Raw genomic sequence first — 23,040 nt, 5'->3', positions numbered from 1 at the left:
ACGTAATAGGAAAACTTTACATTCTATTATCTGCATTATCTTAAAGCAAGTGTGTCACTGAATTACACGTGGTTGGCACATTTTAAGGCATATAAAACAGCCCATGCATTCCATCAGCAACATTGAAAGCCTGTAGACAGTGTGCAGTCTGTAGTTCTGTAGAGCAGGCCTGCTGCAGCTATCGAAAGATGGCACTCTTTCCGATTCAGTAGTTGCATTTGTAGTCATTAATGATCTCCCTGACCCACACACAGAGAGTAGTGGGCTGCATTCACTGTGCATGGGCGCCAGTGGGTGACACTCTGAAAATCCCCTGTTCCATCAATCGAGTGTTTTTTAGGACTGAACCGAAAGGCTTTCCTCTCTATCAGACATCATCTCACTCCTCTCTACTATCTTACCACTTCTCGGTTTCACAGCCTTCCGTTTCTCAAAAAGACATACGAGCATGTAAGTGTGTCCACTGTGACCAAATCTGCAGCTCAGTTATAGATGGAGTTCACACGTTGAACATAGCTGGCATACGGCTCTACCTCCTCCACATCCTCTATCTGAAAAAACAAAACAAAAACAAGAAACGACAGGTGTCATGAATGTAACAACTTGCAGTGAGCTTTAAAACACAGAGGAAGTTGCAGAAAAAGTTCTCACCGGTGGAGCTTTGGACTGTGAACCATCAGACTGCTGGCATCGCCTGGCAAAAAGAAGACACACAAACCAGCTCAGTGACTGAACAATGAAAAAGCATCCTGCCATTAATTTCCCATGAAATGAAACTTACCTCAACATTAGTAGTTTCTTTTGTGCAAAAACTGCAATTCCTACCAAAAATGCAGTGACTACCACGACAACTGGGATCATCCACAAAAGAAATGTTGCTGCACAGGGACAGAGAAGATTAAAGGTTTAGGTGTAATCTAATGGACATCAACACTGCATCTACTTATGACATCTATTTGGATCTTAAGAATAAAAAAAACTAGTCAGAGTTACAATAAACCTAAACTTACACTGATTACTTACAATAAAACAGGTAACTAGGTTAAAATGTTCCAGCTAACCAGTGTATTGTTTGACTCAAACCATAAAGCTACTGTATGGGAAATAATTGAAAATACAACAAGTTTTCATTGTCTTAATGTAGAGGCCGGGCAGTGTAAACTTTCTCTTGGAGACTGACCTGTGTTTGTTTGTTTGAGTTGTTCGAGTTTTGGCTTCAGAGTCTTCGACTCTTTCCAGAACAGGTGGCTAATGATACAGGTCAGGTTCTCTTTATCCGTGTCCTCTGTGAGCTTCAGATGACTCTCTACTGTTATAAATCCATCTGAATCTTCTGTCACATATTCTGAATTATTTCCCGGATGACTCCAGCTGATGTTGGCAGCAGGTTTCCCTCTTTCAGCTTTGCACACAGCAACCATGGTGTTGTCTCTATCCTCTAGTCGGGCTGATGGAGTGGGAGGAACTGGGAAAACAAAAATGGGAAGAATAAGCTTTTTTCCAAATACTCTAGAGTTCACTTCACTAAATATTCAACTAAGTCACACAAATTGTATTTGTACTTTTAATACTTTAAATTGCAGATAAAGGTGTTTTAACGAGTTTTACTTTTTTAGAATTTCACTGACCATTGACTGAGTAGGCTATCAAATATTTCCAGATAAAAGCTGTAGTGCAGTAATGCGGGCATTGTGTCTTGAAATGCGGTTTTTCAAATGTGTACTCAAGGACTTTCCGAGCACAAATGAATTTTAATTAACGCCCATCATGCGAAGGGGGACAGTCAGTGGAAGACATTGCTAAATCTGAAACCGTCATATATGTAAGTGGAAAAAAACAGAATTAGCTGTTCTCTTCTTTTTTGAATGATTTCAGGAAACTGACACAGTTCAGAGGTCGCCCTGACTGATTCATTATACATCTCCCTGTGAGTTGAAACATACAGTACATGTAAATCCAGTCCTACCTGTGATAGCCACCTTGATCCTATACATTTCCAATCCTGCTCTGTAAGCCTGCTCACATCTGTAGACGCCCACATCTTTAGCAGAGAAGTTTGGGATGTGCAGGTAAGACTGAGATGTGGACGTGTTTCGCAGTGACTTGCCATCGTTGCAGGTGTCTTTTGAGTCTTCGCCATTAATACTAAAGGCTATTCTGCACTCTTTATGCTTCAGCTTGATTTCCCAAATAATGAATAGCGACTCATTCCATGTCTTATTAATGCAAGTCAGGTGAATATCACTTCCCAGGTTGTAAGCTGCATTTCTGGTATCTGAAAAAAGGAATATAGTCGTGTCATTTTTTTTTACATTGTGATGTGAATAAAATGTAAAGGAAAAAAATGTCTCTATGGTACATAGATATCCAAAGACTAAAAATGTAAATAAAATGAAACAAACCAACATTAACAACATGATTTTAAACTGCAGCGCATAGTACAAACATATGATAAGTCTAAAATAAAGATGTTTCAGTTTCATCCCAAATGTACTGAAAACTAATGGTGATCAAATAAAATATACATAAATAAATTATTACCAAGAACAACAATGTAAGGCTAACGTGGTTCAGGGTTTTCTGTACCAAATCTGCACAATTTTTTTCAAAGTAGTAATTTGGTATATCCTGTTAATGCTCCAAATCAACCAAAAAATAATCATTGCATATATGAATATGAATTACTTTATTAGTATTTCCACTACAGAAGTATCTTGCCTAAAATATTTTTCTCAATCTTTCAATTATTTCAACTACAAGAAATATTAATGTTTGAAATAAGAATTAATAATGAAATTGACGAAAAACCGTGCGTATTGCCACGTTCAACTTCCTGTTACTTTACTCAACTCACTTCATGTTCATTTTGTTAGTGATGCAAAACAGGTGGAGATTTTAAAAAAATAGAAACAATGTTTACCATTAGTGGTGTAGTTCTTTGAGGTGAATTGATTATTTCCTGAAAGAGATGATAGTGCATTTGTGGAAAAGGTTAGTAAAATAGTGTGATTAATTGTCAGTCAGAAAGCAGCAGTTGATGAGCAAAGAAACAATCATGGTGGTTTTTCTGTTAATCATCATTTAGTTTAAGTGGTTAGTTAGTAAGCTGTGCTGTGCGGTGAATTAAAAGTGATTAAAAGGAACAATCTGCAGCACGGCTGAATGACAAACAGCGGTGAAAAAGCTGCACTAGCCTATTTCCTGTTCTAGAAAAAATGTGGGTTTTTGTAGAAAAAAAAAAAAAAGACTGGGTTGGTGAAACCTCTGAAAATAAAACCTACATTTACCAAACAGACAGAGGGCCATTGTCCTAATGTTGTACATTTACCACTCTTGTAAAGCAGAACACGTTCATGACATCACTATAGCTATTACAAAGACACGAGTAGGAAAATTCAGCTGTCACAGACTGATGTTTACTGTGTGGTGTCACGGGGGTCTCTGGTGTGTTTGTGTCTGCTATACGGCTGAGTGTGTGTGGTGGGATGATAAAAAACCGCAACACTCAATCAGAAAGCGCCTCACCTGTAGATACCCTCAGTGGAAAAAAAAGCTGCATCATGTAACCCTGGTCTGGGAAATCACAATTTCCACTACAGCAGCAGGAGGTAGGCTACCGTGCTACTAAAAAAAATATATGCGTGACAGTATTTTCTGTATTTATCTGCTATGGAACATCTCCCCCCCTTTGTCAGCCTCTTCACTCTGACTCACAACACAACACCACAATGTTACACAAATCTCAATCACCCACTTAGCCACATACAGTTACAGTTAATCATTGGTCAAAAATATAACCATATGTAGGCTACAGGTTACACAGTGATTGATTAGATTATAACTCCTGATATTGAGCTAAAAAATCGCAGGTAACAGCAATGTGCCCTACTGAGTCAACATGTTTAAAGTTATTCTGACCATGAACATTGTGTATCAGTCAAGAAGTGAAGACAACAACTTACACAGTCATCTCAACGGAGGGTATGTAGGCTACATCCCAAAAAAGCCATGTTTACATGTAAAACCTGTGTCTGATCAAGGCTAAAAGGCATCAATAATTAAAGCGTATATATCAGCGTAAATGTAAATATTCAAACCTGGCTCATTGCTCCTTGATTCAGTCACCAAGAACATCACCACGGCATAAATCCACATCATCATCTCCAGTTGTAATTTACGTTCCACTGTTAAGCTTCTGCTTCGAGGCTTTTCACACGAGTTAGAGAAGCATCAAGTCTGGTCTTTAGGTAAAGCTTCTGCGCTGAGCTTCTAGGTGGAGTAAAAGCAACGCGTCTTGTGTGGTTTGTCTTATGCTCCAATGCTATATAACCTCCCTGTGTGACTGATTTCACTTTCTCTCTGTATGCCCATAAGCTCAGGGTTTGAGTAAAGTCAATTCTCCTCCTATCCACACATCACTGAACTGAAAATCCTTGCATGCGTCAGAAGAAGTAAACGCATAGGACATGTGACTAACTAATTCCTCCTTCATTTTTAACTCTTCCCCCTCTCCAAACCGCTTTCCACTCAAACATGTGCATTTTTGCTCCCACACAGGATGTCATCTGATAAGTCAAGAAGACACCAGTTTCCTTTCCTATCAGTCACACAAACACACTCAAGTGCAGGATGAACACTTGAAGCTAAGTGACATTTTTAAGTAGGTATAAACTGTTTACATAGTAACGTCATGCTATTACCAGAACCATAAACTCCATTCTTGTGTCAAGAACACATTCACTGTCTGTTTTTGTGTCGTATTCACATAAGAAAATTCATCAAACAACAGTCATGATGTAAATTCTTCCCCCTTAAATGTTATAAAGCTTAGTTTTTGGTTTTTTTTTTTAACTGAAACCTAAGTAGATTCTTAATGGACATTCGGAGAGCTGTAGTTTGTGGTTTTGTTGCATGATACTAAGAAATATATTGCTTATGCATATTATATCTTTAGGCCTATTGGTATAAATCAAGTAAACAAAACATTAGGAATATCTTTGTAAGACACAATAATAATAATAATAATAATAATAATAATAATAATAATAATAATAATAATAACAATAATGTTTGAATGATTTTCTTGTAAGTGTGTCTAACAGGATTTGTCATTTGCATATCATGCTGAGCACGCTCAATTTGTTTTGGGCTGGTGCCTGTGGGCTGGTGTAAGATCCTTTGCTGATTAAGGGTTACACGATGCAGAATTGCTTAAGTATGCAGTTTTAGAAATGTTAAAGTGGGTGCTGGCGACACCATCCCCAAGTTGCAAATCTGTGATTAGCTGTCAGTTGGTTGCTATGCCTCATATGTGGTTATGATCTGCAAGGTCTTGAAGGAGGTTTGTGGTGTATTAGTTCATCCAGCAACCAGACATCTTGATATTAGCTGTCTCATTACAAACCACAACGGGCAGATAAACTACATTCATACTCCCACTATCAGTACAAAGTAACAGAAACGGTTAATGCAGAATAGATACAGAGCAAAAAAAAAAAAAACTGTGGTTGAACAACCTGATTTATTTGCTCCAGCTCAAAAAATCTTCCACAGCAAAGGATTTCAAAAACAACACTGGCCCTCACAAGTGTGAGGAAGTAATATCTGCAATAATCTATAAGCAGGCACAAGGCTGTTCTCCTTTTACTAATATTAGACAGTGTTTGGTTAACATAGGGGCAGCAGATCAGTTGACTGTGAGCTGGCACACTTTGCACGAAGGAAATAGTTCTTCCACAATCGCAAAACCTTCCAGCTTGTGAAGTAGGCTAATGTTGCTTTGGTCAGCAGTCCTCAAATATAGTAGCCTACGTGTTAGGCTTGGCAAGATAAAAAGGAGGAAACTCTCTGTGACGCATTCAGATGTAGCCTAGATGTGTTTGGCTATACTTATGAGAGCTATAAAGATTTAAACAATGGGAGCAAGGACATTTTCAGTGGCTGTTAGTACCGTCTGACACCTGCTCTAGGTGTGAGATTGAGATTCAAACCAGTTCAATATAGGGAGAGTTTAGTGGTTAGGTATTTAGTATTACTTCCATTTAGAGACAACGGTTGAGTGTGGGGTAATGCATTGTGTCAGCGAATGTCCTCACAAAGATAGAGATACAAGCATGTAGGCCTATGTGAGGGTGTGTGTCTGTTAATGTGTGCGTGTCAGTTTCCCCTTGATAGCACCAACTTCCTGTTTATGTCAAAATCATCCAAGCTACACAAAAATGTGCTTACAAGAATAAAGAAAAAAACATAATTTCTTCATCAAAAGTAATGGGAATAATCGGCAGATAAGAGAAAATAATATTTGGCACATTGGTTTTAGGTGCAAAACTACACATTTCAGAATTTATTTTGTACGTCTAGTTGTTGAATGTTTCAAGGTACTTTAGCTAAAATGTTGGTATATCCTACCAGTGTAAAATAAATTAAAATTAAATTTCTTTCATGTTTTTTTTTTATTTTTATATCTATTTGGTTGCAGTTTAATAAAATAGTACTACTACTACTACTACATCACCATAAGTTTATGATTTTTCCCCCTTTTTTCTTAAAAGTACTAGGAGCGTTGCAGACAAAAGCTATTATACATTTCAGTTATGGTTATTTCTAATAAGCTTGTGTTTATGAGACTGCAATGTTGGTGTGTGTGGGTGTGTGAGTGAGTGACATTTAATACTACGATACCCATGAGCCTCTGCAACCGTGGCACAGTCTGGAGCACGAAGTTCAGGCCGCCTCGTCATCACCGTTGGGGACAACATTATGCCATGTGGATCAAATTCATGTAACTCTGACCTACAACTGAAAACAGACATAGTATAACAGATGAAAGTATTGTCAAGTTTCAATAAACCTTGTATTTGAGCTTCTAGTGTATCCCTTTGCTTCTGCTATCGTGCCTGAGTAGGTGATTGGATGCTGTTATCGAAATGCTCCCTGGGAGTTGTAGTTGATCTCTCCCTGTGGCCCTTTGTGTGTCTCAGTAAGATCCATTTCTTTGACTTTTTTTTAAATCAACAAACCATGCATAATTCCTAACGCCACTGCTTACCACTGGCGTGTGTCAAATTAAAACAAGCATTAGAGACAGACTAGGCAGAAAAATAACCTCGAGACAACACCTCCCACTCTCATTAGGCAAGTTTACCGTCTCCATGGTTACAAGGACAGCAGAGATCAGTCGGCTGCATAGACTGTAAAAAAAAAACAGTGACAGAAACGGGTTAGAAAAGGTCTCTAATTATACTACGAAAATGAGCCTATCCGTCACCCACACGAAGAAAACGTGCGATAATAAATTTTTCAGGCAAGAACGAGTTTATGACTACTTGTACGGTGAGTAAACATTACTTATCGCTAGCTAACTTGCCAACTGAAAATGCGTTACTGTTACTGTATCTCACTTGGTTGACACCAACTGACCGGCTGGTCTGTCGCTAACAGATCCAGTTTACACCGTGTCATCAGAGGTGGACCATGCCAAAGCCACCTTTAAAGCCTATCCGCCCAGGGACCGACTCGTAAGTTGCGTCTACTTCTTTCCAAAAGTTAAATATTTGTCCTGTTATTACGTCCTCAACTGGTTTTAGATCACCTCAGGTCCCAACAACACACTAGCCTACAGTGGCATGCAAAATTTTGGGCACCCCTGGTGAAAACTTCTGTTAATGTGAAGATGAAATTATATCCAAAAGACATAAAGTTATACATGACACATTCTCTTTACATTTTAAACAATATATTTTATTTTCCATCTTTTAGCTACATTTTCAAAATGACAGAAAGGAAAAGGGCCTGCAGCAAACGTTTGCATAGTTAGTACCTAGTATCACCCCCTTTGGAAACTATCACAGCCTGGCAATAGTAAAAAGCTTGTCTGATACCTTGGTCAAAGTTATCTGAGAGCTCAAGTCTCCTGGGTTTCCCATTCTTTTGCAGGGTGCTGCTTAGTTTCCCTTTTTCACTCTTAAACTGTAGAAAACTAAAATAATACACTGATATTGCTCAAAATATTGCAAACGAGTGATTTATGTTTAACTTTATGCCCTTGCACATCCCCACTTGCTGAACTGTTAACAGAGATTTCGAACAGGGGTGTCCAAACTTTTGCATGACACTGTATAACTCAATTAGTACAAACCTACTACATCAATGCCAGTAGTCATTTTAACTCAGTAACTCATAGCTCCTAAGCTAACTGATAATAACAACATAGAGTGTCACGTTGTATTGAATAGGCTTTAGTTACATTATATAAAGTTATATTCTATTTAACACTAATTAACAAACTTCTTTACCTCTCTATCACTATGATGACTTTCTGTCTTGGTGTAATGACTCCTTCTTGCAACTTAATGTAACAAAAACAAAAGAGATCTGCATCGATTTCAGGCGTACCCATCCAACAGCCCCAGACAGTGTCATAAACGGTGAGAAAGTCGAATTTGTAAACAGGTAAAACCTGGGTACAATAATTGCTGATCAACTGAAATTTGACCTCAACACTGAAATGTTATGTAAGAAGGGCCAGCAGCGCCTATACTGCTTGAGGAAGTTGGCCAGGTTTCATGTGGACAAGACTCTGATGAAAATGTTTTATTGTGCCTATATTGAGTCTGTCATCTCTTTTTCCATTGTCTGCTGGTACGGCAATCTTTGCATTAGAGATAAGAATTCCCTCGGAAGAATTGTGAAAGTGGCCTCTAAGGTCGCAGGCATCCAGTTCGATAGCCTGGACCACATATTTAATAGACAGGTGCTCATCAAAGCCCTGTCCATTCGCTCAGAGGATGCCCATCCCTTGTGCTCAGAGTACAGGCTCCTCCCATCAGGCCTTCGCCTGTGCGTCCCTCGGGCCACAAAAAATAGATACAGACTTTCTTTTGTGCCTGTCTCCATTCGAGCACTGAATGCTTCGAAATAATGACTGGTTGTAACCTTTTTAAGTCTGTACTGGCCACCGTACTGTGCCAATCATTTTGCTCTCCTCTGTGTGAGACTGCACTTTATCTGATGCACTTTACTTGACCACTATGTTCTTAATAGTGTTATCTTGGATCTTGTATTCTGTGTTTTAACGGTATTTCCTATATTTATCTCTTATATGATCACAATTAGTGCATATTTTATTTATATTGTTATTTATAATGATGCGCTTCTATGTCACTATATGTCTTTGTGTTGTATGTTTTTTACCTTTATGTGATTCTATGAGCTGCAATCCAAATTGCCCTTTGGGGACATGAAATAAACTGAACTGAACTGAACTGAACTGAACTAGGTACAAGATGTTCCCTGAAGGATACTATGGCCAGATTAGCTAATTCTGTTTCCAAATTCATAGTGTTTAAACATGACAGCAAAAAAAAGGGGCTGAAATGCAGTGACTGACAGTACTTCTATTTTTCCTAATTAGCAAAAAGTGCCTGAGTTTGGGTCTATGTTCAGTTGCCTTCCCCACTACCCACGGTATACTGTTCAGCTGGACACTAGAGACCCAGTGCCACCAACTATTGATCGTCTCTGGCGAGGCCACACGGAGCAGCGCAGAGAGGCACTGCAGCAGCTGGCTGGGTGACACAAAAATACACTATTTTAAAAGAGCAGTAACAGTTTCTTAATGATTTTTTAAAAATCTGTATGAACTGTCTGATATGGCATATTTATCTATGTTTCTTAATTATCTTCTTAACAGGGTTATTCCTAAAAGGGCGGAGTGCCATGTGACTGGAGTTGATCGCTGCAAATATTTTAAACGGTTTGATTAGCCAGCCATCACTGTGAAGTTGTGAATATGGTGCAATACAGTCATAAAGTTACCTATGCCTGATACTATGACAGTTTATAAGAGAGAGTCCCCATGCTGCTTTTATATTTACTGTAAATATTGACAGTCTCTAATAGGGATTCCCGTTCTGTTTACTTTAGCCCTCTAATTCCCTTTGGACACCAGGTTCCTCCAGATGTGATTTTTGCTCTGCCGGGGTAAGTTCAACAGGCTCCTCACATGAATTTATTCCTCGGTTATTTATGTTGAACATTTTTAACTGGGTGAGCGTACACCCTTATATTTGTCACCTTCAGAGAAGATTTTGAAACAACTGGTGTGAAAAATGCTGAACAACAGCCCACCCACGTCACTGTGGCGGTCCAGACAGACTACAGGGAGAGTGAAACACAGACGGATCCATATAGCCCTGAATATGTGATAGAACCTGGGACAACTCCTTCAGAGCTCCTGCAGCTGGCAGCTTTGACTTGGGGTAATTATAACCGGTTACAGACGCTATAGAATATAGTTATTACTCTGTAATTACCTTGATAAATGTCCAGCTTTGTACTAGTGTTAAATAGTGTACTACCGCACATAACCCAGGCCCTTCATCAGACTGATGAACATTCAGGAGCAGATTCTATCGTGCAGACATCATTTTCTATTTTTGATTCATTCTTCTTTGTGGTCCAGCACCTAGTTTTAAAGGAGAATTCCGGTCATTTTCTAAATAACGCTCTACAGCTCTAGGTCCCCGAGTGCTACCGTAGGAAAAGAACCGAGAAAGATATGTGCAGCCAGGACCTAGCTCTCCTCCGGCTAGCTGCGCAATTACTGCAGTTAAACAGCGAAGTAATGGGGGCAGAACTTTAAGACCGTGACTTTGGCCTCTATTATGCTCAAAATATCACTACACATGCTTTGCAACATCCACCAGTGCCTCCTTTAATTATTTGGAGGATGTTGTGCGTGTCTTGTGATTGTCTCAACTCATCAGTCTGTACCTTCATTTACATCTAAACGCTTTGATGACTTCCCCTCAGGTCATGGTCTGCCTGCAGGCCTGGCAGAAGTTGAGATGATACAGCGAGCACGTGCTAAGCGAGCTTGGGAGGCCAGCCTTCCTCCACTGAATGACCTGAGTCAGCTTGACAAGAGGAGGCGTATGATGGAGGAGATGGAGGCCAAAGAATGGGCTTTCAGAGAAGGAGAAATCCAGAAGTGAGTGAGTGGTACTGTAATGCCACCCTGATTTGAGAAGACATAAGTTGTGAAGAAAAAAAACACAACCTGCTGAAAATTTTGTTTGCATCTTTACTACACTACATCTCATGGTTTACTGGTATAACATACCAGCTGCCACCACAAGTGCCATTAAGCAGCCTTTAAAGTGCTCAAACATGTGTAGCAGGTGTCAGAAGATACTGCAGTTATTCACAGCTGGGATTACTTAAACTTTTAGCGTCTTCCACCTCAGTGTTTTGGTTTTTGCAGCTGTTATTTTTGTGTTTTGGTTCACTCTCACCTCACCAGTCACCACACTCATTAGTATCATTCTCTCATTGTATACTCTGTCTTCCTGTGTTCATACCTTGTTTCCACTGCCACCAAGTGGCAAAAGAATTAGTTACTGAAAGCTTGAATACAAGCTGACACATGGATTTGAAGAAGACTGTAATAAAGTAGAGCCAAGAGACATAGTATGGGGCATTTGTATTTTTCGATTTATCAAATAATCTTGCTCAAGCTGCTGTCTCTGCTGTAGAAAACCATCTTCTGCAATGATTTGTCTTTTTGGGTTGTGGCCAGGTTGCAGGACACACGTCTTACTGTGCTGAAAGACCTTCTGAGGCAGAGAGATGAGGCCCAGAGAGAATTCACCAACGACAGACTAAACCAAACATATTCTAACCAGGAAAAAAAGAGGGAGACCAAGCTGCACAAGATACACAATGACTACAACAGATGTAAAATAAATTCTCCTTCAGCACTTTTACTCTGTATATAAAATCAAAACAAAACAATAATAATTCAACTGTATTATTCAAGGCTTCCTCTCACTCTCTCATCAAACTCTTCTCATTTTGTTTGTAGCACTGAGAAAACTGGAAGCAAAGTGGAGAAATGAAAAGGGGAAGCTAGAGCAACATGACTGGGCTAAAACCTACTCACATTCTCACAAATATACACCTCGGAGCCACAAGAGTGCGTTCTTCAAGAGTGCCTGCTTCAATGAGTTAAAAACCTACTACTTGGACACATATGAAGGTCTGACTCTAAACACTAATGGACAAACAGAACTTACCACATAGTTCCCACAAGACCCTTGTAATCCTTTATTGTTGAAATAACTTTTAGCAATGTGTTACTCACAGGTCTGACAGATCTAACGGCAGGACTCTCTGCCCCAGTCGTCAAGCCGCAGGTGAAGAAATCCAAACCCAACACCATCACGGATATGGCCGAACCTCCTTCAAGGAGAGCTGTAGCACTGCTGAAGAAATACAAGGTAAAGCAGAAAGAAATACTTTCATTAGGCATATCCCTGAAGTTCTAGATACACGCAACTCCCTTCTAAAGGTGCCGGGGCCTTTTCTGTTCAGTCTACTCAGCTTTGGAATAACCTGCAGATCTCAGGCAGGCAAACTCTGGATCTTCTTATCCCTTTTTAAACAAATAGCCATTTTTTCATTGCTTGTTTTTCTAATGGTATAGTTTGGTTTGGATTTATTAATTGCAGTTTTTTGCAAAGCTCTTTGTTAATTTGTGGTTCCACAGGCACTCAGGGAGGAACGAGTGAAAGAGGAGACCCTGCGTTTTCTTGTCAGGAAGGAGAAGCCTGTTCCTCGTCCTGTCACTCCCAGAGTGGAGGAGCCACCAGAGGTCAGCTAATGTCTCGAAGTACAACTGACCATGTCCTCAACTCATCCTATACGTATCAGAGATGGGATTTGATCATTTGTTTACATGTGTCCCTTTAGGGGGATGAGGAGACGGAGCTTGCAGTCATCACCTTGCAGAAACTACTGAGAGGAAGAAGTATCCAGTGTGAGGTGTGGACATGTCTCGATGCACATGCATGTTTGTCTTGTGTGTATTTACCTGATTCAGTATCTGTCCAGAAATGTTTAAATGTGTCTCACATTGTGTATTCACCTCTGTCTATGTTGTTGTACAGATGTTTAAGGGCAAGGAGAACTATCTGGAGCTCATCCAGGAACTGAGGACCGTCCATGCCTTGCAGAAGGAGGAGCAGGAGCTGCAGAAAGATGAGAAAGGGCTCATAATCAACCTGAAGAAACAGAGAAACAATGACAGAAACAAGGTGAAACGCACAAACGCATTCATATCCAAATTTCTTTTACAAACATTACACATTCTCACGATCTTACAATCTCTCCTCTCTCCCAGACCTCTCAGGAGGAAGCTTCTCAGGCTAGAGCGGTAGGTGTAGAGCTTGAACACCTGTTTGACCACCTGTCGAAGGAGCTAATTCGTCTCCAGGAAGAGCGCAGGATCCACGCCTTTACAATACTGGCTGAGAGAGACCGTCGCCTCCGAGAGGCTGAGGAGAGTGGAAGGAGACAGGTGGAGGAGCGCAGACGCAGAGAAGAAGATGAGATCTTTAGACAAGTATGCATATATGTTATGAAATTATTAGAATAACATGTTTGCAAGTGGTGAACATATATTAATGCACGTGCACGTCCTCAACATCTTGTCGCAGGTGGTGCAGATCCACCAGGACACTGTGGACTTGTATTTAGAGGACATCATTTTGGGGACTGTGGAGCAGATCGCTGACCGGCAGGCCAGAGAAGAGATCCACAAGAGAGCGAAGGAGGTCAATGACATTGCTTACGCCATGGAGGAAAGGTAACGGACACCTCAAAGTGTCTGCTCATGCCTCGTATGTTCAAACTTAAAGAATAAGAATTAAAAAGTAATTTGTATGTGTGTGTGATTAGCCGGAATGATCTTCAGTCGGAGGAGATCGTGTCAGAGCTGGTGTACAGCTTCCTCATCCCAGAGGTTGAGAAGATCCGCTTCAGGCAGAGAGGTTTGGGAGATTTTTCTATTTCCACACATACAATGCAACTGCAGCACCATCACAAATGTTGCCAAACGCTAAGGCGGTGATAATAACTAATTAAAAACGTTGCAAATGATATGCAAAGTATGAAAGAGTTCCAAATAAACAAAAGGGAAGTAATACTCACTTGTTTAACCTCATGATTTCTCTCTGCCAGTGCACACAATGCAGCATAGACACCTGCAGGCAGCTCACAGTATCATTCACGGGACTGCAGAGCAACCTGGGATCCTGTCCAGTGCCCCAGAGGCCTCACAGTCGACCTCCGAGAGCCTCCAGCCAAACCCTCCAGATGCACAGCCAAGTGGAGCCAGAGCAGCAACACCATGAAACTGAATGAAGACAAAAAAATATATAAATATGTGTACTGCAGTCTGTATTTGTTGTTTCTTCTATATTTGATCTTAAATGTAAAGTTTGTTCCCTCGTTACACATCTCCTCTCCTGGCCTTGACCCAGTGCCCTACACAGTGACATTCTGTATGTCAATATCCTGCAATAAACTTTAGTCTGCATGAGTTGTGATGCTCAGTTTTTTAGCATGCATTAAAAAAACGTTTCACAGGCAAAGATTAACTAGCCTAAGTGGTTCTCAAGTCCCATCAAGTTGGCATAATAAATCTAAATCTCACCGTTTGTCGTTGTGGTAGATAACATGAGGCTTTCAGCGTTTCCGTAAACTCCACGCGTGTGCACAAAAAACCACAATCACTACGTAACCCCGTGTGTGACCTCAGACGCACCGCCGACGTCATCGCTGGGTAGGGGGGTTGTTTGTTGGGTCACGGGCGGTGCCAAGGTGACAGATTATACACCACGACGTCGACGTGGGCGGTGCTGGACCTCTGACCCCGCCCCTGACGCGGGCAGAGAGCGTAGCAGCCAGCCCGGGATCCAGCAGCACGTCCCAAAGAGCAGGAAGAGCTCCTGCGGTATTACTCCTTCTCCCCTCTTAACTGTCTGTAAGTGGATCCAAAACATTAACAGCTGATTAACAGCTGTGAGGTGGCGCCAAGTGGACTACATAGCTACATACAGCTGTTTGGACATCTGGAATCAACAAATCAGTGAGTTGAATGATCTCGATCATGGTTTGATCAGACCCGACCTTTAACCAGGTAAAGCAGGTGTTTATACAAAGGCAGAAGAGAGCCTCATACTTTTTTTTAAAACCCCGTTTCAAGTTAGTCAATTAGAAATGTCAGTTTGCTGCACAGTGGAAAGCATATCGACAAAAACAGATTTTACACATTTGTGAATCGACGTTTTCCAAACTGCAGCACTTTGTGATCATGTCACGTCATAAATCACAGCAGGTTAAATTCTGACTGTCTGCAGACTAATGTTTCTTATTTTTCTACACAAAACTTTAGTTTGTCAGGTGTCCAACTTAAGTTGCATTCAAGAACTTTATTGCCTTAATGTCTGAAACAGTTCAAATCGGCTTTTAGCCTAATAGATTTCAATTAGCTAAGCCTTTATTCATATCCATGGCTGCACTTTTATTCAAGGATATGGTAGGGGAAAAAGGAATCAGCAACAAAAAACATGTTTTATTTAAATCCTTGTATTTAAAGTTAAGCACCTCACAGCTCAGATCAAGTGTCTTATGCAATATTGACACAAAACTACAACTGAAACCTGGAACTGAAGCTGAAAGTTTAATCTCATAGTGTCATTTCCAATTGCAGTTGTCTGCGCTTTCCACAAACCCCAACACTTCTTCTAGACCGAAGACAGAACTGCACTTGAAATAATTTGGTAAGAAGTCAGTGATGCTTAAATCATCTAATCATCCATTTAGGTGAGAATGAGCAAGGAGGAGGCAGCTGAAGTGGAGGCTGTCTGCGAGGAGCTCGCAGGACAAACTGAAGAGGATGAATCGGATGTAGAGGATGAGGAGGACAAGTCGTCTGATGATGAGGAGCCCAGGGCCTGCGGTGTGTGTGGAGATCTGGCCAAAGGTTACCACTTCAATGCCCTGACATGCGAAGGCTGCAAGGGTTTCTTCAGGTGAGACTGTTATCACTCGACCTCTCGAGAATCAGCATTAACGTCTGTGACAGAGAGAAAATGTGAGAGAAGAAATACTTCTTATTTCTTATCTCTGTTTAATTTACTGTTGATATGCATGTCGGCTTGAATCTAAGAAACAGTCAATGTCAAGACTGATGCAGGCTGCAGATTGCTGATTTAGCATCTGATATTTTGTCTCTTTCTTCCTCCTGTGACCTTGTCTTCCTGTCACCGTTTCACAACGAAAGCACATCTCAGCATGAGTTCTCAGCTTTCTGAGAAATCTCATCTTTTTACCTAATAATTCACAATGTACAATACATTTGAGAATTGTCTTGTGTGCAAATTTGCAGTCTGTAGCTTTGATTCTTAGAAGCAAAAGGTCCAATTTTCAGAATAGAGTCAAATAAACAACAAAACCATTTCCCCTCTTCTGCTGCAAAACAGCAAAATAGTGCATGCTCAGAGCTTCTCTTATATTAGCTAATACACCTCAGAAACAGCTCAATATTTTTGTACATAACAGTTTTTATATATATTTTTGTACATAGTAAATTCTTTATAATTTTTATTCCTTACTTCTATATGTTTCCACTGTTACAAGTGGATTTCCCACGGATCAATAAAACCTCTTACTGTAGGCTATGTCTTATGTCTTATGCTCCACTGTGTTTATCACATAGCTGCTAACATTGTCTTTTTGGTGAAAACGTGAAAAGAACTGCTGCTTCTGCTTAAATACCCTGATGACACTGAACCAGAACCCTTGGGCTATAATGCACTGCCACTTTATCAGCTATTTAATTATAAGCCAACAGATTTCTTGTTTGATCACTTATCCAGATGCAGCTGTGTGCGGTCAGGCAACATTACCTGTCTGTAACAAAAACAGGTGCCAGTGTGATGTTATCATCCACTGTGGGTGAACATGTTCCACTATGTGTTTTTAGTTTTTTCCGCTCATCATTCTCAATTTCCCCCTCAGTAACTCGCTGGCTCGTCGTGCATGACTGGCCCAAAGTAACACGCTAACTTCAGATTGATGTTTGTGAGCTGTTACTAAAGTGGATTCTTAAATAAATTCAGACGCGCCATAAAGAGGTCAACGCCGCTCCGCTGTCCATTCCTGAATAAATGCAGCATAACCAAAAACAACCGCCGGGCGTGCCAGGCCTGCCGCTTCCGTAAATGCCAGGAAATAGGCATGAAGAAAGAAAGTAAGTAGCACCAAGACACAATAAATAAGGAGAAATGTTAATTTGTGATTTTATACTGTATTGTAAGAAAGCATGTGATGTTGTGTGGTGCACATTATCCAGTTAGTTCTACATACTACTAATATTCTTGCACATACTGTGGTATAATAGTGATGAAAAAGGCAATAAAGTATCCTATTATTTGTATTAGGTAAAAAGAGTTCGCTACATAATAATTACAAGTTTTGCTATAATATTCCAGCACAATCTGACATTAATATATGTGTAATTTCAAATGTACTGTATGTTGCAAGACTAATTGAAATATATAAATCTAGGTGTTGATCAGTAATCTCTGCTCACATATTTTTGTGTCCCTGAAGTGGTCATGTCTGAGAAGGAGGTGTTGGAGAGGAGGATCCGAATCAAGAAGAGAAAGACGCAGGACGCCCCGAGTCCGACACAGCTGTCATCCAAGCAGGAGGAGACCGTCGAGGAGCTCCTCAGAGGCCACCGCACGACGTTTGACTCTGCATTTTCCAGCTTCAGTGGTTTTAGGGTGTGTAAATGACTGGAGGCATCTTTGAGTTTCATCCTCATTGTCTTTATTTGTCTGATTGACTGTTTTTATGTGTGTTTGTGTTTGTAGCCCATGGACAGAATCATCCTCTCTGTGAGTGAGTACAACCAGCCTACAGAGGAGCCCTTAAACCCCCAGACCAGCCGCCCTACAGACATCTGCACTAAAACTAGTACATCTGCCACAGACCCCAGAGCATCCTCATGTGCCAACTCCCTCTCCTCCTCCTCCTCCTCCTCCTCCTCCTCCTCCTCCTTCTCCTCCTCCTCCCCCTCCTCCTCCAGTGTCTGTGGTTCCTTTGAAAAACAAGAGAACCAAGAAGGAGAAGAGGTCAGAAAAAGAAACGTTTTCACCGCTCTCCCGCATATGGATGACCTCACCACTTATATGATCCAGGACATCATTAGTTTCTCCAAAAGTCTAAAGGACTTCAGGTAAAAGTTTGACTCTGCATATTCAGATTAGTCTGAGCAGGTGTGTCTCTCCATGTGTCTAATGTCTGTCATCTGCTCAGGTCTCTAACCATTGGGGACCAAATTGCTCTTTTGAAAGGCGCCACGTTTGAGATCATGCAGATCCGCTTCAACATGGTGTTCAATCAGAAAACAAGCATCTGGGAATGCGGTCATATTACATACTGCAAAGATGATGCTGTACGAGGTGAGACTGAGCACAGACATGTCTTTATGTTCAGAGGGATAGACAACATGAGCGCGTAGGCTACACATTGTTAAAGCAGAAGTAAGTGATATATTTGTGTTAATATAGGTCTTAAATAGTTATATCTTCCGACAGCAATCACTTACATAGAGTGTTTGGACCAAAAACAGGTCTGTCAGTCCCTCTGCTCTGCTCTGAGCCGAGGAGAAAACATTTCTCGTATCCTACAGTTTTTATCCAATGAGGAGAGAGAACGGCATGCAGGGCTGTGTGTGCAGCCAAGGGACGCCGTGAATGTGGTGACGTAGGGACGAGGACTGTTATGGTGCGTTCAAGGCAACTCGTAACTCGTGTTTTTCCGACCTGTGAAGTCGTACCAGTTCGATCTGGTACGAGTTCACCGGTCGGAAGTTACGAGTGGCCGTTATAGTGACTTTCACCGGTAAAACAGGTCGGAAAAACACGAGTGGGTTGCCTGGAACGCTACAAAGTCGTAAGTTGTGACTTGAAGCTGTAATTTACGATTTCAAAAGCCTGCCTGGAACGCAGCATTAGCCAAAACGACCGGATCGCTTACTTCTGCTTTAAACAAAAAGAAAAACCCTGGATAGATCTACATGACAGTCTTTGCTAATTCGAAAATATTTATAACAGACAGTTTATATTGAAGACTGTGTTGATTGGTTCTTTGGCCACTTGGCGTAGGTTGTGTTTCAAGAAATGTTTCCGCTGCAAGTCTGACATTGACCTTAGCCTTGTCCTCTCTGTAGTTTTTCTTCTTCTGAGGGAGTTGTCTGAGTCTTTAAATGCACCACTGTCTGTCTTATGTTCACTGCTGGGAAGGCAGTTTACATTTGGTACACTGATACATAGCTATTTGATCCATTGTTTAAGGAAGGATTTGAAGTTGTAAACTACTACTTTATCACAGCCAAGGACAGTTCAGCTCTAACTGTGTTGATATCAGGTTATATATGCGCATACTGTACATATAATACTTAAAATTTTTCCCATTGCATTGCATTAAAAAAGACAGGTTACAAAAACACTCAAAGTAAGATTTTCCACCACAGGAGTTACAGTGATTGTGGTAACCTTTTACACGCAAGTCAGACAACAGTAATTCTAATCAGATCTAATCAATACAAAATACTTTCGGTCATGTTTATCTGGTGTGGGTTGAAATGAAAAAAGCTGAATGGATGAGATTGGGTAACAGTAGAGACTTGATCTAATGTTGCAACAACACTAAAGTATACTATGTAATGTATGTATTGTCTAGCATTTTTGTCTACCATTGTCTAGTATGTGAAAGCCATCTACAGAAAACATGTCAAACTCCTCTGATTTACAGATGTAGCTCATACTGTATGGAGGGAGCAGAAGGAAAACAACGCCTGCACATTGACATTTTAACGGCAGCGCAATCTTTGTCAAAAAGAAAGTTTTTTGAGCAGACGAGGAGGCGTTTCTCGTCTCACTTGTTGTGTGAGTTGCCTTTTGCCTTGCACCACTTACAGTAGGTTAAATGTGTAGTTTCCAAACACTGACATAAAAGCAAAATGTCATGCTCTGGACAGGTTTTTAGAACTATATCATTTTAGTTGTGAGCTATATTGCTTGCGTGCACTTCTCTTGTACCTCTTACCATCACAAGTCCTCACAGGTAACATGACTCCTGCAGGAACATTGGCCAGAATGTTGTCAGACTGGTGTTGTTCGCTGCGTTTCTGAAGATCAAACTAAATGCAGTCATTGTCTTCAAGCCTGGGGCTCTCTGCTTTCGTCTGTGACACTGCTATAAGTCTACAAGATATATAGTGAATAGGTGATCAATCAGGTGATAGGGAATAGTTTGACGGTCCTTGTATCTATGTTGGTGAAAAGAAAGAAGAAGAAAAACGCAAGGCGTGACAAGAACTATTACATATTATGCAGTATCATGACATCTTATGTACCACAGCTTAGCACCACCTACTGTTTCATCTCCATAAAAATTAAGATGTTATCGTTTAAGAACATCACAGGATGACATCTCTAAAAGAAAATCTTTCTTTTTTTTTATTTAATGAAATGTCCGTGATCAAAGCATCGTGTCTCTAATCAATTCAGTGGTGCAGGAATAAACTTAGAGTGCAGGAATTCAGTCTTATGTAACACTTAGTTTAACACTTTGGCATTCAATGTTAAAGACCTGTGTAAATATCATTAAAAAAAACCTGTGTTCACATAATAGTTGTGGCTACAGACTGTTATGTGTGTATATGGTCTACATGTACCTGTAATGGGTGTAATGGTATTTTAGAACAATGTGTAAAGCCACAGTTTTACTTCCGTCTGTACAAGTACAGTCATGCCAGAAATGTTTTTCCCACTAGTTATTAATTCAGTCTTGTTCCAAATGTCACAATAAAAGCCTTGATGTCCTGTAACTGACCTCTGCTCTCCTTGTGTCTTGTAGCGGGCTTCCAGCCGCTCTTAGTGGAGCCTCTGTTCAAATTCCACCACACACTACGCAAACTGGGCCTGCAGGAGGAAGAGTATGTTCTTATGCAAGCCATGTCCCTGTTTTCTCCAGGTAGCAGCATCAGTTCATCCCAGTCCTTTCTAAATCAATGATTTATGAACCACGTAATTATTTAAACCCCAGAAACAGTTTGTGTTTATGTCCGGCTGAGCGTGAAGATGGATTTTCAGGCGTCCTCAGGGTCAAGGTTTCTCTGGATTAGTCGAGATTTGTTATTAAGTATATATGTTATTCGACCTATCAGATCGTCCAGGTGTGCAGCAAAACAGTGTGATTGACGAGCTTCATGAAAACTTGGCACTGACACTCAAAAGCTGGATTGACTGCAAGAGAACAGGCCCAGAAAAACAGTGAGTGAAATACCACATGCCACTCTCAGTCAGTTCAGTTCAGTTCAGTTCAGTTCAGTTCAGTACAGCATCAAACCTCTCACACACTGACCTGCCTGTTCCTGTTGTTTCCTCCGTTACCATAGTTTGCTGTACCCCAAAGTGTTGGCCTGTCTGACAGAGATGAGAACAATGACTGAGGAATACAGCAAGCAGGTTCTGCAGATCCAGGACATCCAGCCTGACGACATCTCTCCCCTCATATTGGAAGTGGTCAGTAAAAACCCCTGTAATGACGTCTGACACAGACGCCATACTGTACATGGACAACTCAAGCACTCTGGCTAAACTGCTGCTATTTAATGATGGGACACCCCAAACGGAAAACAAGCTCTGTGACATTATTATTATTTTATGCTCCTCAATTTTAAAGAAAAGTGTCATGTTGTGTACAATTTTGGCAATTTGAATGAGAATAATCCTGAGCAGATGATTGTGAATGTCAACTGTTCTCTGTCTACACAACCTGAAGGTCAAAGAAACCACAAGTGAGGTTACAGCGCTGTTGGATTGTGGTGAATTTGTCATTTTTGCTACTTGTTCAATTTACACTAAATATACACTAATTATGAATAAATGTTGACTTTGTATTTTTGAATTTCTTGCCTTTTTTTTTTCTACCTCAGATTGTGTTTACTTCTGTGTTTTAGTCATTTAAACCAAAATACGTATTTTAAATAAAAGTGCTTCTTAAAGTAAAGTGAATGTCAGTGCTGCCAGGGTGTTAAGCAGGGAAAATAGTGCCCCCATGTGGTCACACTGATACAAAAAAAATTACCCATTAAAGAGAACATAATATGGAAATATCACTTTTTGAAGGCTCTTTTCAGATGCCTTCCAGTAATGTAACTAGTATTCGAATTTGCATAACCCCAACCCTACCTGGGACCGGTAGAAGGGGCAAGCAGTGTTTAATTAGCATTTAAAGGGACAGGCACTGAAACCTGCCGTTCTGAACAGGGCTGTTTGAGTGGATGAAAAGAGCTGTGATGTTTGAGCCTTGGGGGGATTTGACCACAGCATGTCACAGACATGTCTTTAAGACTCCTGGGAACTATTTTAATTTGTGGAAAAGGGGCATAATATGTCTCCTTTAAATAAGATACTGTTCTGTTTGTGCCAATGTAAAGATCGGTCTAGTAATATGTGTAAAACCTTAAGAACAGTCCTAAAATAAGGACTAAGAGACTTTCTATGAAGATGGTGAACACAACTTTATGAAAGTAAAACATGGGTCTATAAGAGGCAGACTATAGCAGTATATAGTGTGTATTGCACAGAACTAGTATCAATAACAGTTGATATGTGTCAAGAGGCTGTGAACAAATGTGAACATTTGATAGAGCAAAATTACATCATTGTGACATTACAGCCTTTCTGCAATGAAAACTGTGCTGAGTGGCTTCAAAGGATCACACTCGCTAAAAGAAGATGTAGCAGACAAAGAGCTTTATCATTTCCAGGCTATCCTACTCTTTATTTAATGCAAATTACAGTACCAGGGAACTATTCCTCAGAGCACGCAGAGGGAGTATTTACAGAGGCGCACATTTAGCATACCTTCACAGAACAAAAGAAAAAAACAAAACAAAACAAAAAACAAAAAAACAAATGAAATAAAAATTTCAGTCACAAATGGAGGCATTCAAGTAGTAGTACTGTTATACAGGATGTTTTTTGTAGTATTTTCTATGATTTTTCTTCTTTTCTTTAACCCCAGTTAAACCCAGTTAGCATTTTCAACCAGTATACATGCTTGTATACTAATGATATACTAGTACGTATATGCGCTTGTCTTCTTTTTTGGTAA

At 40.4% G+C, this 23,040-nt stretch overlaps 3 protein-coding genes across 4 annotated transcripts; 2 read left to right on the top strand and 1 right to left on the bottom strand.

Moving 5' to 3' along the window:
• LOC146965131 (cell surface glycoprotein CD200 receptor 1-A) lies at positions 1–6,803 on the bottom strand. Of its 2 annotated transcripts, XM_085765995.1 has the most exons (7): positions 6,682–6,803; positions 2,921–2,959; positions 1,967–2,275; positions 1,181–1,465; positions 782–878; positions 652–694; positions 1–551 (listed from the first exon to the last, which is right to left on the bottom strand). In XM_085765995.1, the coding sequence occupies exons 1-7, from the start codon at positions 6,683–6,685 to the stop codon at positions 483–485; spliced, it is 846 nt and encodes a 281-aa protein (XP_085622121.1). In that variant the 5' UTR covers positions 6,686–6,803; the 3' UTR covers positions 1–482. The 2 variants fall into 2 exon arrangements, with proteins under 2 accessions (XP_085622121.1, XP_085622122.1); XM_085765996.1 differs by lacking the exon at positions 2,921–2,959 and having other exon boundaries at positions 2–551.
• A 409-nt stretch (positions 6,804–7,212) lies between these two features.
• Positions 7,213–14,380, top strand: cfap91 (cilia and flagella associated protein 91). Its single transcript, XM_085765991.1, is given in 18 exon segments — positions 7,213–7,332; positions 7,441–7,517; positions 9,413–9,570; positions 9,692–9,754; positions 9,925–9,981; positions 10,081–10,259; positions 10,813–10,990; positions 11,579–11,736; positions 11,864–12,037; positions 12,145–12,278; positions 12,548–12,652; positions 12,751–12,822; positions 12,948–13,094; positions 13,181–13,402; positions 13,497–13,645; positions 13,738–13,829; positions 14,020–14,119; positions 14,121–14,380. Coding segments are annotated over 18 exon segments (2,229 nt in total). The 5' UTR covers positions 7,213–7,250; the 3' UTR covers positions 14,203–14,380.
• Positions 14,381–14,596: 216 nt separating this feature from the next.
• nr1i2 (nuclear receptor subfamily 1, group I, member 2) lies at positions 14,597–21,829 on the top strand. The gene is made up of 9 exons (XM_085765992.1): positions 14,597–14,929; positions 15,667–15,875; positions 16,965–17,095; positions 17,458–17,633; positions 17,724–18,088; positions 18,169–18,314; positions 20,776–20,892; positions 21,086–21,191; positions 21,317–21,829. The coding sequence occupies exons 2-9, from the start codon at positions 15,673–15,675 to the stop codon at positions 21,471–21,473; spliced, it is 1,401 nt and encodes a 466-aa protein (XP_085622118.1). The 5' UTR covers positions 14,597–14,929; positions 15,667–15,672; the 3' UTR covers positions 21,474–21,829.
• Positions 21,830–23,040: the final 1,211 nt, after the last annotated feature.

The sequence above is a fragment of the Trachurus japonicus genome, chromosome 21 (assembly GCF_045865225.1).
Source record: "Trachurus japonicus isolate A0001 chromosome 21, Traja_1.0".
NCBI lineage: Eukaryota > Metazoa > Chordata > Actinopteri > Carangiformes > Carangidae > Trachurus > Trachurus japonicus.
This window is presented reverse-complemented; position numbering and strand designations above follow the sequence as displayed.

Excerpts from the sequence above, each read along its gene's own strand:
- LOC146965131 (XM_085765995.1), bottom strand. Across the intron at positions 1,466-1,966 it reads GATCAAGGTGGCTATCACAG|TTCCTCCCACTCCATCAGCC; the intron begins GTAGGACTGGAT and ends TTGTTTTCCCAG. Across the intron at positions 695-781 it reads AAGAAACTACTAATGTTGAG|GCGATGCCAGCAGTCTGATG; the intron begins GTAAGTTTCATT and ends TCTTTTTGCCAG.
- nr1i2 (XM_085765992.1), top strand. The coding sequence starts at position 15,673 with ATGAGCAAGGAGGAGGCAGCTGAAGTGGAGGCTGTCTGCGAGGAGCTC. Across the intron at positions 18,315-20,775 it reads CAAAGATGATGCTGTACGAG|CGGGCTTCCAGCCGCTCTTA; the intron begins GTGAGACTGAGC and ends TGTGTCTTGTAG. Across the intron at positions 21,192-21,316 it reads AGAACAGGCCCAGAAAAACA|TTTGCTGTACCCCAAAGTGT; the intron begins GTGAGTGAAATA and ends CCGTTACCATAG.